The sequence below is a fragment of the Neovison vison genome, chromosome 2 (genome assembly GCF_020171115.1).
Source record: "Neovison vison isolate M4711 chromosome 2, ASM_NN_V1, whole genome shotgun sequence".
NCBI lineage: Eukaryota > Metazoa > Chordata > Mammalia > Carnivora > Mustelidae > Neogale > Neogale vison.
In genome coordinates, this window is record NC_058092.1 from 218,139,480 (window position 1) to 218,156,406 (window position 16,927).

The 16,927-nt window shown below is 40.1% G+C and overlaps 1 protein-coding gene across 4 annotated transcripts in view; it reads right to left on the minus strand.

Moving 5' to 3' along the window:
• Positions 1-16,927, minus strand: part of SORCS1 (sortilin related VPS10 domain containing receptor 1) — a 519,072-nt gene that overhangs the window by 219,789 nt on the left and 282,356 nt on the right. For all 4 annotated transcript variants that reach the window (XM_044240472.1, XM_044240471.1, XM_044240469.1 and 1 more), the window contains exon 3: positions 12,468-12,567. In XM_044240472.1, coding sequence (XP_044096407.1) covers positions 12,468-12,567 — 100 coding nt within the window. The remainder of the gene's footprint in view (positions 1-12,467; positions 12,568-16,927) is intronic.

Genomic DNA, 16,927 nt, shown 5'->3' on the forward strand with positions numbered 1-16,927 from the left:
CAGAAGGTGGGGATAGAGAGGAGTGGAACGAGTTGCAAAGGAGGTGACACACCTCTAAATACAGGTCATGTTTGTTTCCCCAAACTAGCACATCCTAACTTGCTGGTCTGCCAGAAATGGCAATCTTTTTATGATGAGCATCTGTGATCTCATATAAACTACTTCCAGCGCTAACCACCAGATACCAAAATCCATTACAGAAAGAACTTAAGTTTGCCCAAAAGGTGATCATGCCCCTGTTGTGTGGGTAACACCAACAATGTGACGTGTAGAGAGAGGGCTTGGCTCCCGACTTCCCTGGGCTGGGACTTTGGTCTCTCTCAGCTTGCCATGGAGCGGGCCCAGCCATGCTTCAGGCAGAATGACCCTGCAATTAGCCAAAAATCACCACCACGGCATAACCGCAGAGCTCTGCTGGTATGTCAATCTGGAATAAACCAGTAGGCAATGTCCCAAAGGTTGCCTAATTATACTATTGATTTAAGGTTTTCATTTGTGTTGACACAACAGGTGATTTAACTGAAAACTACTGTCCACTTGAATGGTCGAATGGTCGAATGGTCGGTCGGCCTCTTTTTTTCAACCAGAAGCACTCATTTTCATTTGCAGGTCACTCTCTTCTTGTTTGGGGAAGAAAAATAAGACGACACTAAAAAGAAGGCATCCTACCAGTTACACTGGGCAGTGAGCCAGAATTACAGGCAGCACTGCAGGGGTGAATAGCAATAGATTTTAATTGGTGCCTAGGGGTAAAGGTCAGCTCCCTTGGAACAATGGGCATCTCCAGTGGTAACTGACTGAGTCCTCCTGGGAGTTTGTAAATGTCAGTAACATTCTTGCAAATGGAAGCACAAAGGGCTTGGGTCCAAGGAACAAAGATAGCATTAGCCAGGGGAGAAAATAAGTAAATCTGTTGGCTAAATAAGGCATTAATAGACTGTAAGGGGCAGAGACCCACAAACGTAAACTCCTTCCAATATAGACAAGTGCCTTCCTATGATCCAATATCTTTTTCTTTAGCACAAGTTCATTTTTTGTATTTGTTGTTCCTGGACGGCCTATGGAATCCAAATACCGCATCAAACAGGATGGGTTTGGCTCCCAAAGCTATATAAATCCCAGGGAAGTTGGTGTTTGGTGAATGAGAGAACATCGGCCTTTGCTAAGAAGCTGTAGCTGTTGTAGCTCTCAAGAGTATGTGGCTCCCTTTGAGAAAGTAGCAATAGGAGAAATGATGAATTGCTAGTCACCAGAATACCAGAAGCCCCTCCTGACCCCCTGCAAATGCTACATTGTTTCTCTTGCCTCTGCTTTCACTCCATACTTCTCCTTCTCCTGTCAGGCCTGATATTCATCTATTGCCCTAATCTGGGCGCTCTCTTATGCATTCCATACATTTAAAGAAACTATCTTTTCTGAGGCTCCTGGGTGGCTCAGTGGGTTAAGCCTCTGCCTTCGGCTCAGGTCATGATCTCAGGGTCCTGGGACTGAGCCCTCATCGGGCTCTCTGCTTGGCAGGGAGCCTGTTTCCCCTCCTTCTTTCTCTGCCTGCTTTTGATCTCTGTCAAATAAATAAATAAAAATCTTAAAAAAAAAAAAGAAACTATATTTTCAAAATCAACAATTAGGATAAGCAAAGGAGCACTTTCAGGAGCATTTTTAGAGTGCAAAAGAGGAAGATGTGTAATATATATTATCAAATTATTAAGATTTCAGGAAATGATAGGTGTAGTACCCGTACCAAGGCAAACTTATGCTCATCTCTATGTACATACCTCACCCTTCAATTTCCATTTTTGCAGACTGTGCCGTTTCATGCGTCTCTGTAGCTCTACAACCTTGCACTAAATAAGGCTGGTTCAACTAAATCAGAATTTTCTGTTGTGAATGTCATGACCTGCGTCACACCAGTCTGCTTCACTGAGCAATTTAAGCTCCTCTCAAACTGTTTGCTAGATTATCCAGACCACATTCCTCTCTAAACTCTTAGAGCCCTTGTCAGGTGTACCATGCAATCCATCATCTCCTGTCTTGGACTGTTCTTTAATTGCAGCCCTGCAGCAGGATGGCAAACTCTGCAAGGGCCATGTAAGGCTTACACTTATTTTTTTTTTTTTTTTTGAACATTCACCAATGTGTTTGCAAAGAACAGGGCAGGGCCCAGGCCAAGTGTTCGATAAAATGGGTCAATTGATTTCTTAAAATTGCACCTCTAAATTTCATCTGTTGTTCTGAATGACCAGTAGTTAACTTAAGATAAATGCTGAATATATCAATATCAATCCACTGTAATAAGGTAACATTTACTTTTATTAATTCAATCTTAATAATGTCACCACTGCCTACTTATTGATTTCATAAGCAAGGTAGGAAAAAAGTTTATACCAATTGAAAAGACACTGTGTTATTATTTTAGAATTAGAATGCAAATGGGTCATGAAGGCATTGTTTTGGCGGGGGGAGCCTAGTTAGTATAGCCAGCTATAAATGGAAATTAGCATGTTTTAAGAGTCAAAATAGGCACATGCTTATTCATTTAATATTTGCGACCAATCAAAGGTATGTATGTATGCACTGTGGTCTATGAAAACTGGTATCTCAATACACATACATTGAAAAGCAGTTTTCATCTTCTTTTTCCCTTCTCCGTTGACAAATATTTGCTTTGAATCCCCAAAGATAGAGCTCTATATACACAGCTATTATGATACATAAGTTCTATACTGTAGTTGACTGTTTATACATTCATCTCCTCTACCAGACTGCACAATCCTCAAAAGAAAGGACAATGTCTTACATTTTTATTCTACTTCCTAGTTCTTAAAAAGATCTGGCACAAAACAGACATTTAATAATTTTGGTTGGGTTGACAAATGACAGCATAAGGCACTGCCATGTCATTTGAAAGAGATTAATAGTGGTAACAATGAGACTAGCATTTATCGAATGCTTGCTATGTGTCAGGCACTGTTTGTTTGTTTTGATTCTTCTCATAACTACCTTATGATATTGACACAATCCTTCTATTTTACTTTGGACAGGGAGGAAACCATATCATGGAGAGGTTAGTAACACACAAACCCGCAAATAAAATCCGTCTACAGGCATACAATGAGTATGTGGCTTGGCGGCAATTTAAAGCCAGGCGGACTGGCTCCAGGGTCCATTATGTGAACCACTACACCATAACTAATAACTCCACCAGGCAAAGATTTACCATGACCACCTTCGGACGACAGAGCGTAGTTTCACAGTGAACTGCGCACAGGTGCAGAGTTGGTACACCTGACAACTGCAGAAATGACAAGGTGTACACGTAAACAGGAGAAGCCATTACACAGAGGGCTGGGGAGTAGAGAAGAGAGATGGCATTCAAAGGACAAAAGTTCATTAAGTCATGGGCAGCAGCAGTGGTATCTGAATCTGCTGCTGGGGACCCTTGATCGAGGCCTGCTACGCCCCCACGCTTGAGTCATAATTGTGTTTTCCTTTCTGGTAAAACCAATTTCGGCCACAGTCATCAACATCCTTTACCCCTCCGAAAGCACGGAGGAAGAACAGAGAGATAAGGGCAAATTGTCCTCCCTCTGAAAGTCTTAATAAGTTCCCAGTAAATTAGCCCTCCTCTTGCTGAGAGAGCTCAAGAGATTCTTAATCTACTGTTGAAAATATTTATAATTTTATTATTTTTTTCTTCTACTTTATGTGTTCACCATGGTCTTTGCATTAGCTTTCTCTCATATTTATTTTAAATGCTACTTTATAACTTTATCTTATATTATGTTACTTGAAATGCTTTGTAGTAATCTCTCCCATCTTCTCTCTTGGCTTAACATCTGGGTCTTTCCTCCCTTACCCCTTCTTCTCCTTATCTGTGAGAGTCCATATATTCAAGTGTTTTACTTTTTCCCATTCTTTATTTTTTTGGACTCACCCGCATCACCCTGTTCTCCATTACAAGCATGCTCATTCCTGGGCAGCAAATGTTGCCTATCAAGGCAATACTATTCTAGTCCCCAAACACATACACACACACAGCCCCAAGCAGCCAGAAGAAGAGATCTCTCTTTCCCAGTCATCAAAATGTAAATATATTCCATAGCGTAGGTTTTATTATCCATGAAGATCTAAACCCATCTTATTACCTATAAATGACAGTATTTTGTTTTGGAAAAGTTATTTTAAGTAGGTGACTTGGAAGGTGATAGAATGAGAAGTATGTGAGCATTTAGGGATCCAGTAAAATGGGAGGTGGGTGCCTTGAGGAAGAGAGGAACAAAACCTTCAAGAAGATTTGGTCAACAGAAAGGTCAGGTCAGAAGAAGGAATGTTTAAATGGAAGCCATTTGGCCCCTGAGGCTGGTAGTGTTCTCTTAATTTCTCTGGGCGGGGGGGTTGGGGGGAAAGTGGTTTTATTAAAGATTCATCGACATTGACTTTGTTTTTCCTGACAGCACCAAGAGAAAGCTTGAGGCAGATCTGATATATTGGAGTGAAACATCCCCACCCTAGTAAATATGGCAATTTCCTGTAGCGGCCAGCATTCATCTCCATCCATCATGAGAGCAGCCCGGGCTATTCACTAGAAACAAATGTTCTAGATACAGTATGTCAAACACCGGATGATGGAAACCTCTGAGAAGCCACAGGGAGTATGCTGGAAGCAAACAGACCAGAATGTTGAAAAGACCTCTGACCATTTTCCACAGTAGAGCGTAACTTGGAACCAACCTGAAATAATGCATTTGACCTTCATAAAAGGGTAATGGATGGGCATTTAACACTAGGCCAGCCAGACTTCAGAGAATACGAGTTCTAATAAGGACAGATGATGAGGCAAAAATAAATTAAAAATAGACAATTAAAACAAAACAAAACAAAACTGCTCCCCAAAGAAGTTTGAGCAGATAGTCTATTGTGCATATCTGAAGAACGATCAGTCTCTGACACAGGCTTCATTTCCTTTTTGGAAACTTCTGCTCACCTGGCCACAGAGGTAAACTACCTTTTCAGACCCAGTCAGCAGTATAAGAAATATTCAATTTCTGGACCAGTCTTACTTCCTAATATTTGGAAACCAACTCAGGCTATATTTATCCTGATTAGCTTCATTTGTTAAAAAAGAATAAAACCAAAAGGCAGCATTCTAAATTTGCTTCCATTTTGATAAAGAAATACCACCGGAAGCCAGCCAAAAAGTATTATCTAAACTCAGAAAAGGTTTATCTGGAGATCTATCACCTTGCCACCTACACCTTTGTCTAGCTAGCTACCTGTGTATTTTTTAAACATAACTGTGACTAATAAACTCTGAATTTTAAGAGCAACACCCCATAAACTTGATCCTCTACAAATACAACTTTTTAATCAGCAATTCATGGTTAATATTTAATGCATTAGATGCTGACATGTGACAGACACAACATCTTACAAATGAGGAGTGGCAAATACGAAACGTTAATCATGCATAAAGCTCCTTTCCAACAAAAAAGTACTCAGCACTACTTCATACCCCATGATATACGTCTGTAATCTACTCATTATCTGGATCGAATCTGAGAAACTTGGCATATTATAAACCTGCTATTTTTTTTTTCATTAATGTAAGACACAGATGAGATTCAATAAGAATCAACTAAATACCTACTATACTAACATCATGTGCTAAAATCGAAAAGATTGTGGTTTTATTCACACTTATTTATTCATGAATATTACCACAGGTGCTTTGATTTATATAAAATTGTACCAGGTACACGGCTGTTTCAGGTACAGTTTAGTATACAGAGGGAGGATGGCCTAGTTCAGTATTTTCTTTTCCCCCCAACGGTGTTGCATGGAGCCCAGGAGACCTGGAGGGCTCCCTAGGGCCACCTTGGAGTAGCAAGGGGGTGTGCCAGCAGGCCGTGCTCCTGGCACTCCACCTATTTCAAACAGAGCACTTTGCACTTACTCTTCTGTAGCTTATTTGAAACCCAGTGGCTTGTACAACTGGTGGAAAATTACCCAGAGGAAAAAAAAAATGTACATGCAGCATGTTTTCTTGGGTTTGATTTTCTTTTTGAACTCTCAAAAGAACAGAATGGAAACTGATGGACTGAAACAGTGCCCACACTCAATTGTACCCAGGAAGGATCAAAGGAGATGATCTCTCCCTTTAGCCGTCTTTAGCCATCATTGCCCAGGTTAAGTGTAGGGAAGTTTGGAAAATGGCCCTTCCATGATGTGTCTGAGTTCATGCACTTCTTTATGAATGAAATATGTGTTATTTTTAAAAGATTAGAGGCAAATGCATGATCTTGTGTACAAAGGGACAGATGAAAGAGTTAGGAGCAATTGCGGAGCATCTGCCAAGGGAAATGTCATGTACCCCCTTTGATGTATTATACAATACGCTAGTTCCCCTTGGCCTCGCCAGATAATGTCGAGCGAGTGCTATGCAAAGTCCTGGCATTTTAAATATTAATCATGCTCTTCTTGGCTAGAAAAGAGAAAATTATGCATTTTGGCCTATAAATGACTAAAATCTACAGGGATTGTTACTATCCTTATTTATTCACTTGAAAGAATTAATTTCATAATTAGAGAAATTAAATGAGTCAAAACTGGTGTTATAATGTACTTTGCTTTTCAGGTTCCAGCCTAGGAGCCCCACACTCAACCAAGTTCAGGTTAAATCCTCAGCTGTGTGTTGGACACCTACCATACCCCAGGATGCTGTGCTCAGCCTGTTACAAGCCCAGAACGCTGATGAAGGTCCTTTAGTCCCTCTGGGCCCTCTCATTCTAAATGGGGTATTAGACAGGGTCAAAACCGACTCATCAGGAGTGAGAGAAAAGTGCTAGAAACGAGAAGCAGATGCCTGGGAAATCAGAGGGACTGAGAACATCTGACTAATGGAATTGATTAAATTTTGTGGAATAGAGGGCATTTGAGGTTCACCTTAAAGGTTTAATGATCTCAACTTTTCTTTTACCAGTTGCCTGTTACCTCAGGCAAGTCACTAAACTTTAAGGACTCAGTTGCCTTATCTATTAAATAAAAAAGCAGAATCTGAACACCTCTGACATCTTTTAGGTTCTGATTCAATGATTTTATATTTTCCCTAAGGGAAGTTGGCAGATGCTATCCACCACACCTTTTTCCTATCCCCATAAGTCACCGGCAGGATATATGTCTCTATTTCCTCTCCTGAGTAAAAGACAAGAGGAATTAAGCATGCCCTGGATATAAAGAGGCAAAGAGTCAATAATCAAACACCAATTTAGAAAGTGCCACATACAGTAAGGTAATTAAAACCTAAACATCTGGAGAAAATGCAAACAGTGTTTAACGCTGGCATGTACCAAAGGACCCGCAAAAATGATCAATGTGTCTGAGGAGCTGGGGTCCTATTTATAGGATGAAAGTCTTGGAAGGCTCTCTCAGCAGGAATAGTATTAATTAAGTTGTGATAACACACAAAGGAGAAGAAACTGGGATATGGAGGGGGCACAGGAAAACATACAGAGCAAATACTCCCTAGGTTTCTCCTTTGCTGAGAACACAGTGCATGGAGAGTGTTAGGATATAACAATGAAATGAAGTGGATGCTCCAAGTTTAAAAACAAAACAAAACAAAACATTTTTTTTCTTCTTTTCTCCCCCATTGTATTCCATTTGGGGTTTTGTATTCTTTAATCCTTGAAGATGTCATACCAGACCTCGTGAAGAGAGAACAGCTAAGGTTGGTTGGGGTAAGGGGAAAGGCACTGCTGCCAGATACACCCAGAGTATCAAGAAGTTTTCTCTTTTTAGGCAGGAGACAGACTCAGTGCCAATTTAAGATTAAGACTAAGATTTAAGCACTGATTTTGTTTTTCTGTGTTAGATTTGTATTAGTTCCTTCCATCACCCTCCACCTCCCAGCTGCTCGTTCTAGGGGAATGTTCAATCATCCCTTCTCATGGAAGATTAAAGGTATGTAGCCAATAAACCACCACTGACACCCACAAGCCTTGGGATTTGTCAAGGGCTGGTTGAGGAGGGCTCTCTTTCAGAGACGTGGAGACAGACAGCTAGCCTGCCTCTCCTCTGGCTCTAGGAGTCACTTACCCTTGTTCTTTGGGACCTACCTCATCTATCAGAGGCCAGGGGCAGGGCTCCGTTGAAGGAGGGTATGCCTGAGCTAGGATGATACCTGGGAGCAGCCTTTCTGTGTCTCTTAGTCAAGATTTCCTAGACCGACCTACGATGAGATTATGGATTTTACTGTAACAGACGTATCCAAGGAAAGCCGCTGTCATTTACAGCAGGCTTGTGGAGAAACAGGCAATGGATGATCATTCATTTAAGCTGTAAATAAGGGCCTGTTTTGTTCTGGACTCTGATCCCAGTAATGTCCCTAACAAGCTGTCTGCAAAGGCAGGGCATCATGCCCGCTGTTGGAGACACGTTGATTGAAGAACTGAGCTTGTCCTCACAAGCAGCTAAAAATAGCAATAAGCATGTGAAGGCAAAACAGGTTTCCGGGAAGGTAAGGCAGTTTCCCTGATGTCGGTTTGATTCCAGTTGCTCCCACTGATGTGAAAAGCAGAGAGACATATCTGGTACAAAAGATGTGAACTTGCTGGATAGCACCCTAGGGACAGAGAAGAATTAATACAACCCCCAAAAGGAGGCTGCCTTCTCACTGGAGAACGCACAAGTCCTACGAGAATTGCTGCAAACTTGAGTGCCTTTGTCCTGCATAATTAATAGAGCCTGATATTTTTCTTTCTTCTTCTTCTTTTTTTTTCTTTCTTTCCTTTTTTTACCTAAACTCTCATTGATTGGGGGGAAATATATTCACCCTTTAAAATGTCGTACAGGTACTATCTCTTTGGTTCAAGTAGGTCCCTTTGGGGGGCGAAAGTACATATTTCATGGTGATAAATTCACCTCATAAGTAGAAAAACTGTACACAAATATACTGCTATGTCAACTTTATTGATTTTTGCACCATTGTAAAGACCTTCATCGTCCTCCAATATTTCTTAAATCTATCAGCATCTCAGAAAGTGACCCTGAAGGCCTCATTTATCTGTACAGGAAAAGATCGGTTCACTTAGATTCACCCATAAACACTGTGATTTAAACAGCTCAGGCCCGCCTCTTCTTCTGGAAGGAGAAAGGCCCAGAGAAAGCTGTTCTCTCATAGCCATGGACAAGGACTGCTCTTTCTCCGGAAACAGGGTCTGCCAAGTTTTAATTTTAGCTAAATGCCATGGCCAGTGACTTTTCAAAGTCTTTCCGAAGACTACAGACTACGCATGTAGGCAGACTGATGCTGGCTCACTGGTGTGAATGGGTTAGAAGACGGGGCTCCTTGAGGCGCTCCCTCTGAGCTTTCCTTCCAGCTTCAGAGCTGCATTTGGACTTGAGAGCCTCGTGGTTCAAGCTCTGCTCCTGCAAACCATCTTGGACTCACATATTCTGTGGCTATAGAAAATCCCAAGCTCACTGTTCCCTGTTTGGCATCTTATCTTTTTTTTTTTTTTTTTCCTTTTTCATCATATTCCTCTCCAACAGCATCAATAAAACAAAGACTATCACTAACTTAGAACAATCCTAAGAACAATTTTGAAGTCTCTTCCAGTTGCAAATTCCTTCGTTTTTGCCTCTATCACTTTACAAGTGGGAAAATGCAAACGTCTCACCCAAAGTCATCTGTTAGGTGGCAGCAGAGTCAAAGGACCCTTCAACTACAGAAAGTTCTATTGCATTTATTACTAGGATGCAGGACTTTTGAGGGTGGAATGTTGACTTATTTCTCTTTGTAGCCTATGATACCTACAGATTTATTTTTTTTTTTTAAGATTTTTTACTTATTTCTTTGAGAGAGAGCATGAGAGGGTTAGAAAGGTCAGAGGGAGAAGCAGACTCCCCACAGATCTGGGATCCCGATGTGGGACTCAATCCCGGGACTCCAGGATCACGACCTGAGCTGAAGGCAGTTGCTTAACCAACTGAGCCACCCAGGAGCCCTACAGATTGATTGTTAAATGAAATTTACTGAAAATGTGAAACTAGAAGAAAAATCAATATGGAATTTAAGAATTGATTCAAAGCTAACAAACATAACTGAATCAAATTATAAAACTAAAGAGTATAAATTCAGGTCCTCAACTCAGAACAGTATGCAGCAGGTCAAATTATTTAAATGCAATTGCTGTTGATGGACCAGTAATTAGCCAGTAAGGGGAAGACAGGAATGTTCAGCGTGTATCTCTACACTTGTGAGGCCGACATTATCAAACTATCCTGTCTGATACTGGGGCCATCAGTCACAGGTGTCTATTTACATTGAAGTTAACTAAAGTTAAATTAGATTTAAAATCCAGTGCTTCAGGGCGCCTGCGTGGCTCAGTCATTAAACATCTGCCTTCGGCTCAGGTCATGATCCCAGAGTCCTGGATCGAACCCCACATCGGGCTACCTGCTCAGTGGGAGGCCTGCTTCTCCCTCTCCCACCCCTACTGCCTGCGTACCCTCTCTCACTGTGTCTCTCTGTCAAATAAATAAATACAATCTTTTAATAAATAAATAAATGAAATCGAGTTCCTCAGCTATCTTTCAAATACTCAATAGCCACAAGTAGTTAATGTCTAAGGTACTGGACAGCTTAAAGGAACATTTCTGTCATTACAGAAAGTTCTACTAAACATTGCTATTTAAGGAGGATAATCACTACTATTCCTTCTAATAATTACATGAAAGAGGAGGAGGCAGATGAGAAAAAAATAAAGAGAAAACATCAAGGAGCCTTAGCTATTCTGTGCCAAATACTTAAAAAGTCTTATTCCAGATAACAGTTACAACTCTTCACATGAGTAGGAATTATAATGATCCCTATTTTAAATTCGATGACACTGTTTGGAGAGGTTAAGTAAATCACCACAGTTATACATGTGTTAACTGGTTTAACTGGGTTTTCACGCACGCCGTCTGACATCAGAGTCTATGCACAGCCGCCGAGTTATGCTGCTTCTACTGACGAACTTGAAATGTTTAGGGCCAGAGGGAACATTACACTTTGCGTAAGCAATTCTTAATCCTCGATACATATAAGAAACATCTGGGGAGCTTGCTCAAGGTACAGTTAACTGAGCCCTAATCCAGAGCAAATAGGGGTGAGAGGACACATGTGGGAATCCCCAGTGCTTTGGATGTGCTGCTGGAGTTAAGGAATGACCATTCAGAAATGTTCTCATCCACCTCCCAGAGTTCACGTTACAAAATGAAATACCGACCAAAGGTCACAGACGGTAACTGCTGACAGATTTGGATTGAGAACCTGGACATCACTGCCACAGTCATAGAAGAACACGACTTAGGACATACTAATGAACAACGATTTTCTCTTTCCTGATGCATACTATTATTTCGTGCAATTCACACAACACTTAGAAATCGTATGTCAGAATTCAGAATCTCGGGGCACCTGGGTGGCTCAGTGGGTTGGGCCTCTGCCTTGGGCTCAGGTCATGGTCCCAGGGTCCTGGGGTGGAGCCCTGCATCCCACTCTCTGCTCAGTGGGGAGCCTGCTTCCCTCCCCCACCACCGCCTGCCTCTCTGCCTACTTGTGATCTCTGTCTTTCAAATAAATAAATAAAATCTTAAAAAAAAAATAAAGAATTCAGAATCTCACAATGCAAGCTTATAAAAACTAAAGAACGGATGTAGCACCATTCTCCTCCTAAGACAAGTAAGTCTTTTTCACTTAAAAGCAAATCTCGTCTTCTTTGAGAAAATAATACTTTCCTCTGAAGAAGAGATGAACCCTCTTACTAGGAGCAGGATAATGTAGCAGAGATGCTATGACGGCCAACCAAGAAACCTGAATCCTAGTTCCGGTTGTGCTCGTAACTCTGCAATGAGGCAAAGCCTTACCTTTCCCTGAACCTTAATTTCTCATCTATAAAATTAGGGTGCAGTGTATGATGATCTCCAAAGTTCTTTCCAGCAGTATCTCCATCCTGTCATTTGTGTGCAGGCTGAATAAACTTTGGAAATGAGATAGCCAACATGCTCCAAGAGGACACGTTCACCCCAATTCTAGTTAATCTATTTATTCAGGTCAAGGGAAAACAGGGGGGCTTCAGATGAAAACCCCACCCTCTCCTCCATCTTGTCAAGGCTCATTCTGATTCTTGTGACTGACTAGTCAGAGCTCTTACAAGACAGCATCCATTCAAGGAGACTCATTCCTTGGAGCTGCCTTCCAGGAACTGTAATGATATACCTACCTCTCACCCTCTTGCATTCACGGCTGATGCTCTCAAAATTATGATGTGTCATACATTTTATCACCTTAACAGCCATCAGCTCATCTCTACACCTCTAATCCTGGCTTAACTATAATGGATTTTTACGTAGCTAGAGAGGTTAGCCAACCAAGACAGAAGTCACATCATGAATAAGCAGCATGCTGAATATACATATCTTACCTTACGCTTGTTGGTAGGACACACATAGAGATAGCTTAGAATTGTTTTCAGTCCAACTTTATCATTCAGCTTCTCATAAGTTGTTCCATAATCAGTTGACCTATAATTCAAAAGAAGCATTAATGAGGACAGATGTCTACGTCATTTGGCTGCTTGTCAGTATAATGCATGTTTTACATAGTACAATGGCTCTCGGGAGGTTTCTAGATGATTCATGTAGTATATAATGATGCTTAATTATGTACACAGCAGCATCATGTGAGCGGTTAACATTTGCATTTAAATTGAATTGGTAAAAATTAAAACTCCATCTCTTTACTGCTCCTTCATGTACGTACACTGCATAAAGGATGTGGTTAATTTTAAAAGATTAAGAGATGAGGATGTCTCTTGAATTGACCACAAAAATAAAGAGTTTTTATGTAGATTTGACATTTTCAAAGCTTCTCTTTATCTGTGGCACAGTGGAAAAGCAGGTTCTCCTGATTTATCCACAAACTGTGTTTCCCTTCATGAGTCATAGAATCTATGGTGGGTCAGTACCTTCAAAGGTCATTCAGTCTTTTCCTATCACTTAAGAGTAAGAAAACATCTTAATAATAAAGAAATTTCACAGTCTTACTCAGTGACCTTTTCTGGTGTTCAACCCGGAATTGGGAAGATATTACCTCTTGGCACTAACCCTATCTTTTTTGAAGATTCTCTCATCTTTATCTTGCCCTTGGTCAATAACTTATTAATTCTGCCTAAATCAATAGGCTTTAATCACCATCTCTATCAAAGCTTATTACATATTTCAGAATTGTAATCTCATTAGATCATCATGACAACCATGTGAAGGAGGAAACATTATCTGTATTTGAAGAAAGTAGCTGACAGAACTTAAGTGACCTATTCAAAGAAAACAGCTGAGCATTTGAATACAGCTGTTCTGACCCTAAACCCTGTGTTACTTACACTAAACTACAGTTTTCCTGTTGTTTTTGTTTGTTTCAATTTAAAGGAAACATACAATTTCCTCTTAGCCTTCTTTTTACATATAGGAGATCCCAATTCATTTATTCATTTACATCTACAGAACTCCTAAAATGTGCCAGACCCTGTGCCGTGTGCCAGGATACAACACATCGCCTCCACTTTCAAAAATCTGACAGCTTTATTTGAGAGGCAGAAATATAAGGCTATAATGTGTTAAGTTCAATGCTACAGATTAAAATTAACAAGGCTTAGAAAATACACTTGGTTTAAATAGAAACACAAAAATGTAACCATTTTAATTCATTCCTGATAGTGGTCAAAGTATAAATTCCTACAAGCCATAAAGATTGCATAGAGAAGTTTGTGTTAACAGCCTCATCTCCGTGCATTAAGAAGCTACCCTGGACCAAGAAAGCTACATAACGTGTGATCCTGCAATTAAGGGATTAAGAATTTAATCTGGCTGGAGATCCAGGGCATTTTCCCCCTAAAGTTTGTATGTGTGTGTGTGTGTGTGTGTGTGTGTGTGTGTGTGCATAAATATATATATATATATATATATATATATATAATATATAACCATATAATAAACTATATTATAAATTACATAATCAATTATATATAATTAGATAACAGTCAACACTTTATAGAATTCAGGGGATGCTGCAAATCAGTGAAGACTGGGGTATTATGTAAAACTTCAAGAACTATTGCCCTTGAAAATGGAAAAGGGGTAGGGTTTTAAAAAAGAGAACTAGAGGGCAACTTGCATCACCCAATATATAACTGGCTTTCTTCTGGACTAGACTGTGCTCTATCCCAATCCAACAAACTGTGGTTTGATAGCCAAGAATATTTGAAGAGCATTCAAAACTCAAAGATCTTATCCATGAACCACAACAAACCTCTTTAGATCCTCCTTCCATATTAAATCCTCTCCCTAAAATTCATGCTGATGTGAAATTTGCTCCAGCTTTCTAAGGAGTACCTGAGACTTCTTTCTTCACTCAGTGGAATCTTGGTGTTTGACATATTTTTCCCCCACTCCTACCCTGGCCTTACTAGGTTGACTTCCTCTGCTTCCTAAGACCTCCTCGTCTCCAAAATTTCACTAGCCTTTCTCTAGGTCCTTTAATGGGATAACTTTTTCTAATCTTTGTTCTAAACAATATTCACAAGTTCAAAAACAAACAAATAGATGCAAAAATCTATTGGGGGGGCGGGGAGCAGTAAAAGGAGGAGGACAGAGTGTGTGAAGACTGCTCCACTGGCAGATGCTGTCCAGCCATATGTGGACATCAGCAGGACCACATCAGAGATGAGAGAATGGCCTAATTTTCCTAGTGGGATAATCAGAATGGAGGCTAGAGAAGTAGAAACTAGTCTACAAGGGGGTAATAATTAGTTTCTTATCACATCTATCAACTTGATCCTTGATCAATGAGTATGCTTACATTAAAAAATTAAACTCTACAAAGACAAAAGAGGATGCTCCATGAGGATTCTACACAGAATCACTCTCACTTGTGTGTGTGTGTATGTGTGTGGGTTTAGCTGAAATTTCAATATGACAGGATGATAATAGAGTGACCAGCTCAGACATACATTTGTAACATTTTTCTCAGAGAGCTTACAATATGTTATTAGATACTTTCCCCTTATTACAACGTCACCAGTTCAGATCCTTCAAGGTGTCTGCCACCATTGTTTAATGCTGTCTCTTGCCCCTTGATTTTTCAAAGCTCAGAAACGGAATCAAAATTTAATTCTCAATTCAGCAGAGCTACATGTTTAAGCATTATGGCATTGTAATAATTTTAGAGAGGGAAAAAATGATGCATTTCCACATGCCCAAAATGGCACAGACTAGCAGTTGTCCAAAGTTGTCCCACGAAATTAGAATTAGATAGAGTGTTACATGCATCATGGGTAATACTAAGAGTCAGCCAGAATACATGGATTCAAGGGGACAGAAACGAAAATATTTAATTTCTGCAGGCCAGTTCGTAAGTAGTTACTGTGCTAAGTTCTCCGAATAGTACTTCTGCCAGTCTTACCACATGATCCTCTCCCTTGGAGACCTCCTAGATTTCATCACAGTCCAGCAACCTAAAGATTGAAGGTTGGCACAGCAGAGGTCCTCAAGAAATTCACTCAGGACCAAGAGGAACACCTGCTCTGATTGGTTGGTGCCTATGCCAATCAGCCTGGGCCCCAGTGGAGGAGACAGTGACCTTGGAGAAGGCACCACACCCTGGAAAGCAATTCCTGGTGTCCATCTGCAAACCCCCCTTCCCAGCTAACAGATGCTTCCAGTTATCCTTGTATGGTCAATGGTGGGAACTGCAGCCCCTTAGGGATCTGGCTTTGAAAGAGCAGATGAGAAACAGACAGTTGAGCAGCAGGCAGGCTGGTGAGCCAATGCACTGGCTGTTAAAATATTCTAAGTATCGTCCCTAGGTATGGGGAAGAGGAGTGTTATCCGAGATCAAAAAATGTTAGGAAATGCTTGATAATGCAAAATTTAATGTTCTTTTACTTGAGAACTTACAAATTTTATTCTTCTCATATACATACATAAATCTTTTTATTTTAATATACACTGTGAACCTTTTAAATGCATATTCCATGAAGCACTTTCCAAACATATTGGACTCAAAGATTCATTCTTGAGGGATATCTAATTAAATTAGTGTTCTGAGCAACATACTCCAGAAAAGCATATCAAAGACCAAAAAAAAAAAGGCAAAACAAAGATTATGAATCTTGGTTTTATAAGAAAAGGGGAACAATAAAAATATTTAAAACAAACCAAATTTGCATAGAGAAATGGCAGCCTATGCTAACCATAAAATGACTGCTGTTATCAAGGCAAAAAAAAAAAAAAGTAATCTTAAAAAGATGTGTAGCACACAGAAATGTTTTTAAGATGCAATATAAACAGCCTTGAATTCTCAGCTTGTACCATTTTTTAAAACATTCCAAAACAAACATTTTTTTTTTCAGGTTTTATTTACAGGTTGACTTATATACAGATGGAAAACAGGGTTTTTGTCAACATCTATGCTGCACAAGAAAAAGCTGAGAGCTTAAAAAAAATTAGCATTCCAATAAAGTAAATGTGCAAGTGATTAAATCAAGGCGCACAGGTTTTTGCTTTTGATCCTTAATCCTTATACTGCCTTTTTGCAAACATATCTTAAATAGTGACTTTTAGAACAGAAGTATGTATTTACTATAGTTATAGAGTTGAAACGAGCTGCACTGATGGACGGAGAAACCACGTTCACTGTATGGTACCACCTACCTTCCAAGACCTCATGCTCTCTCTCAGATGGCGGTGTCCGGTCACACGTAAAGGGGTCAAGACAGAGCATGACTGGTCTCCATAGGGAGTAGCGGAAAGAAAATGTGATTGCATTTCCTCTGCTATAATCATATACCATCAAATGAGATAATAAACAAGCACAGAATAATCTGTA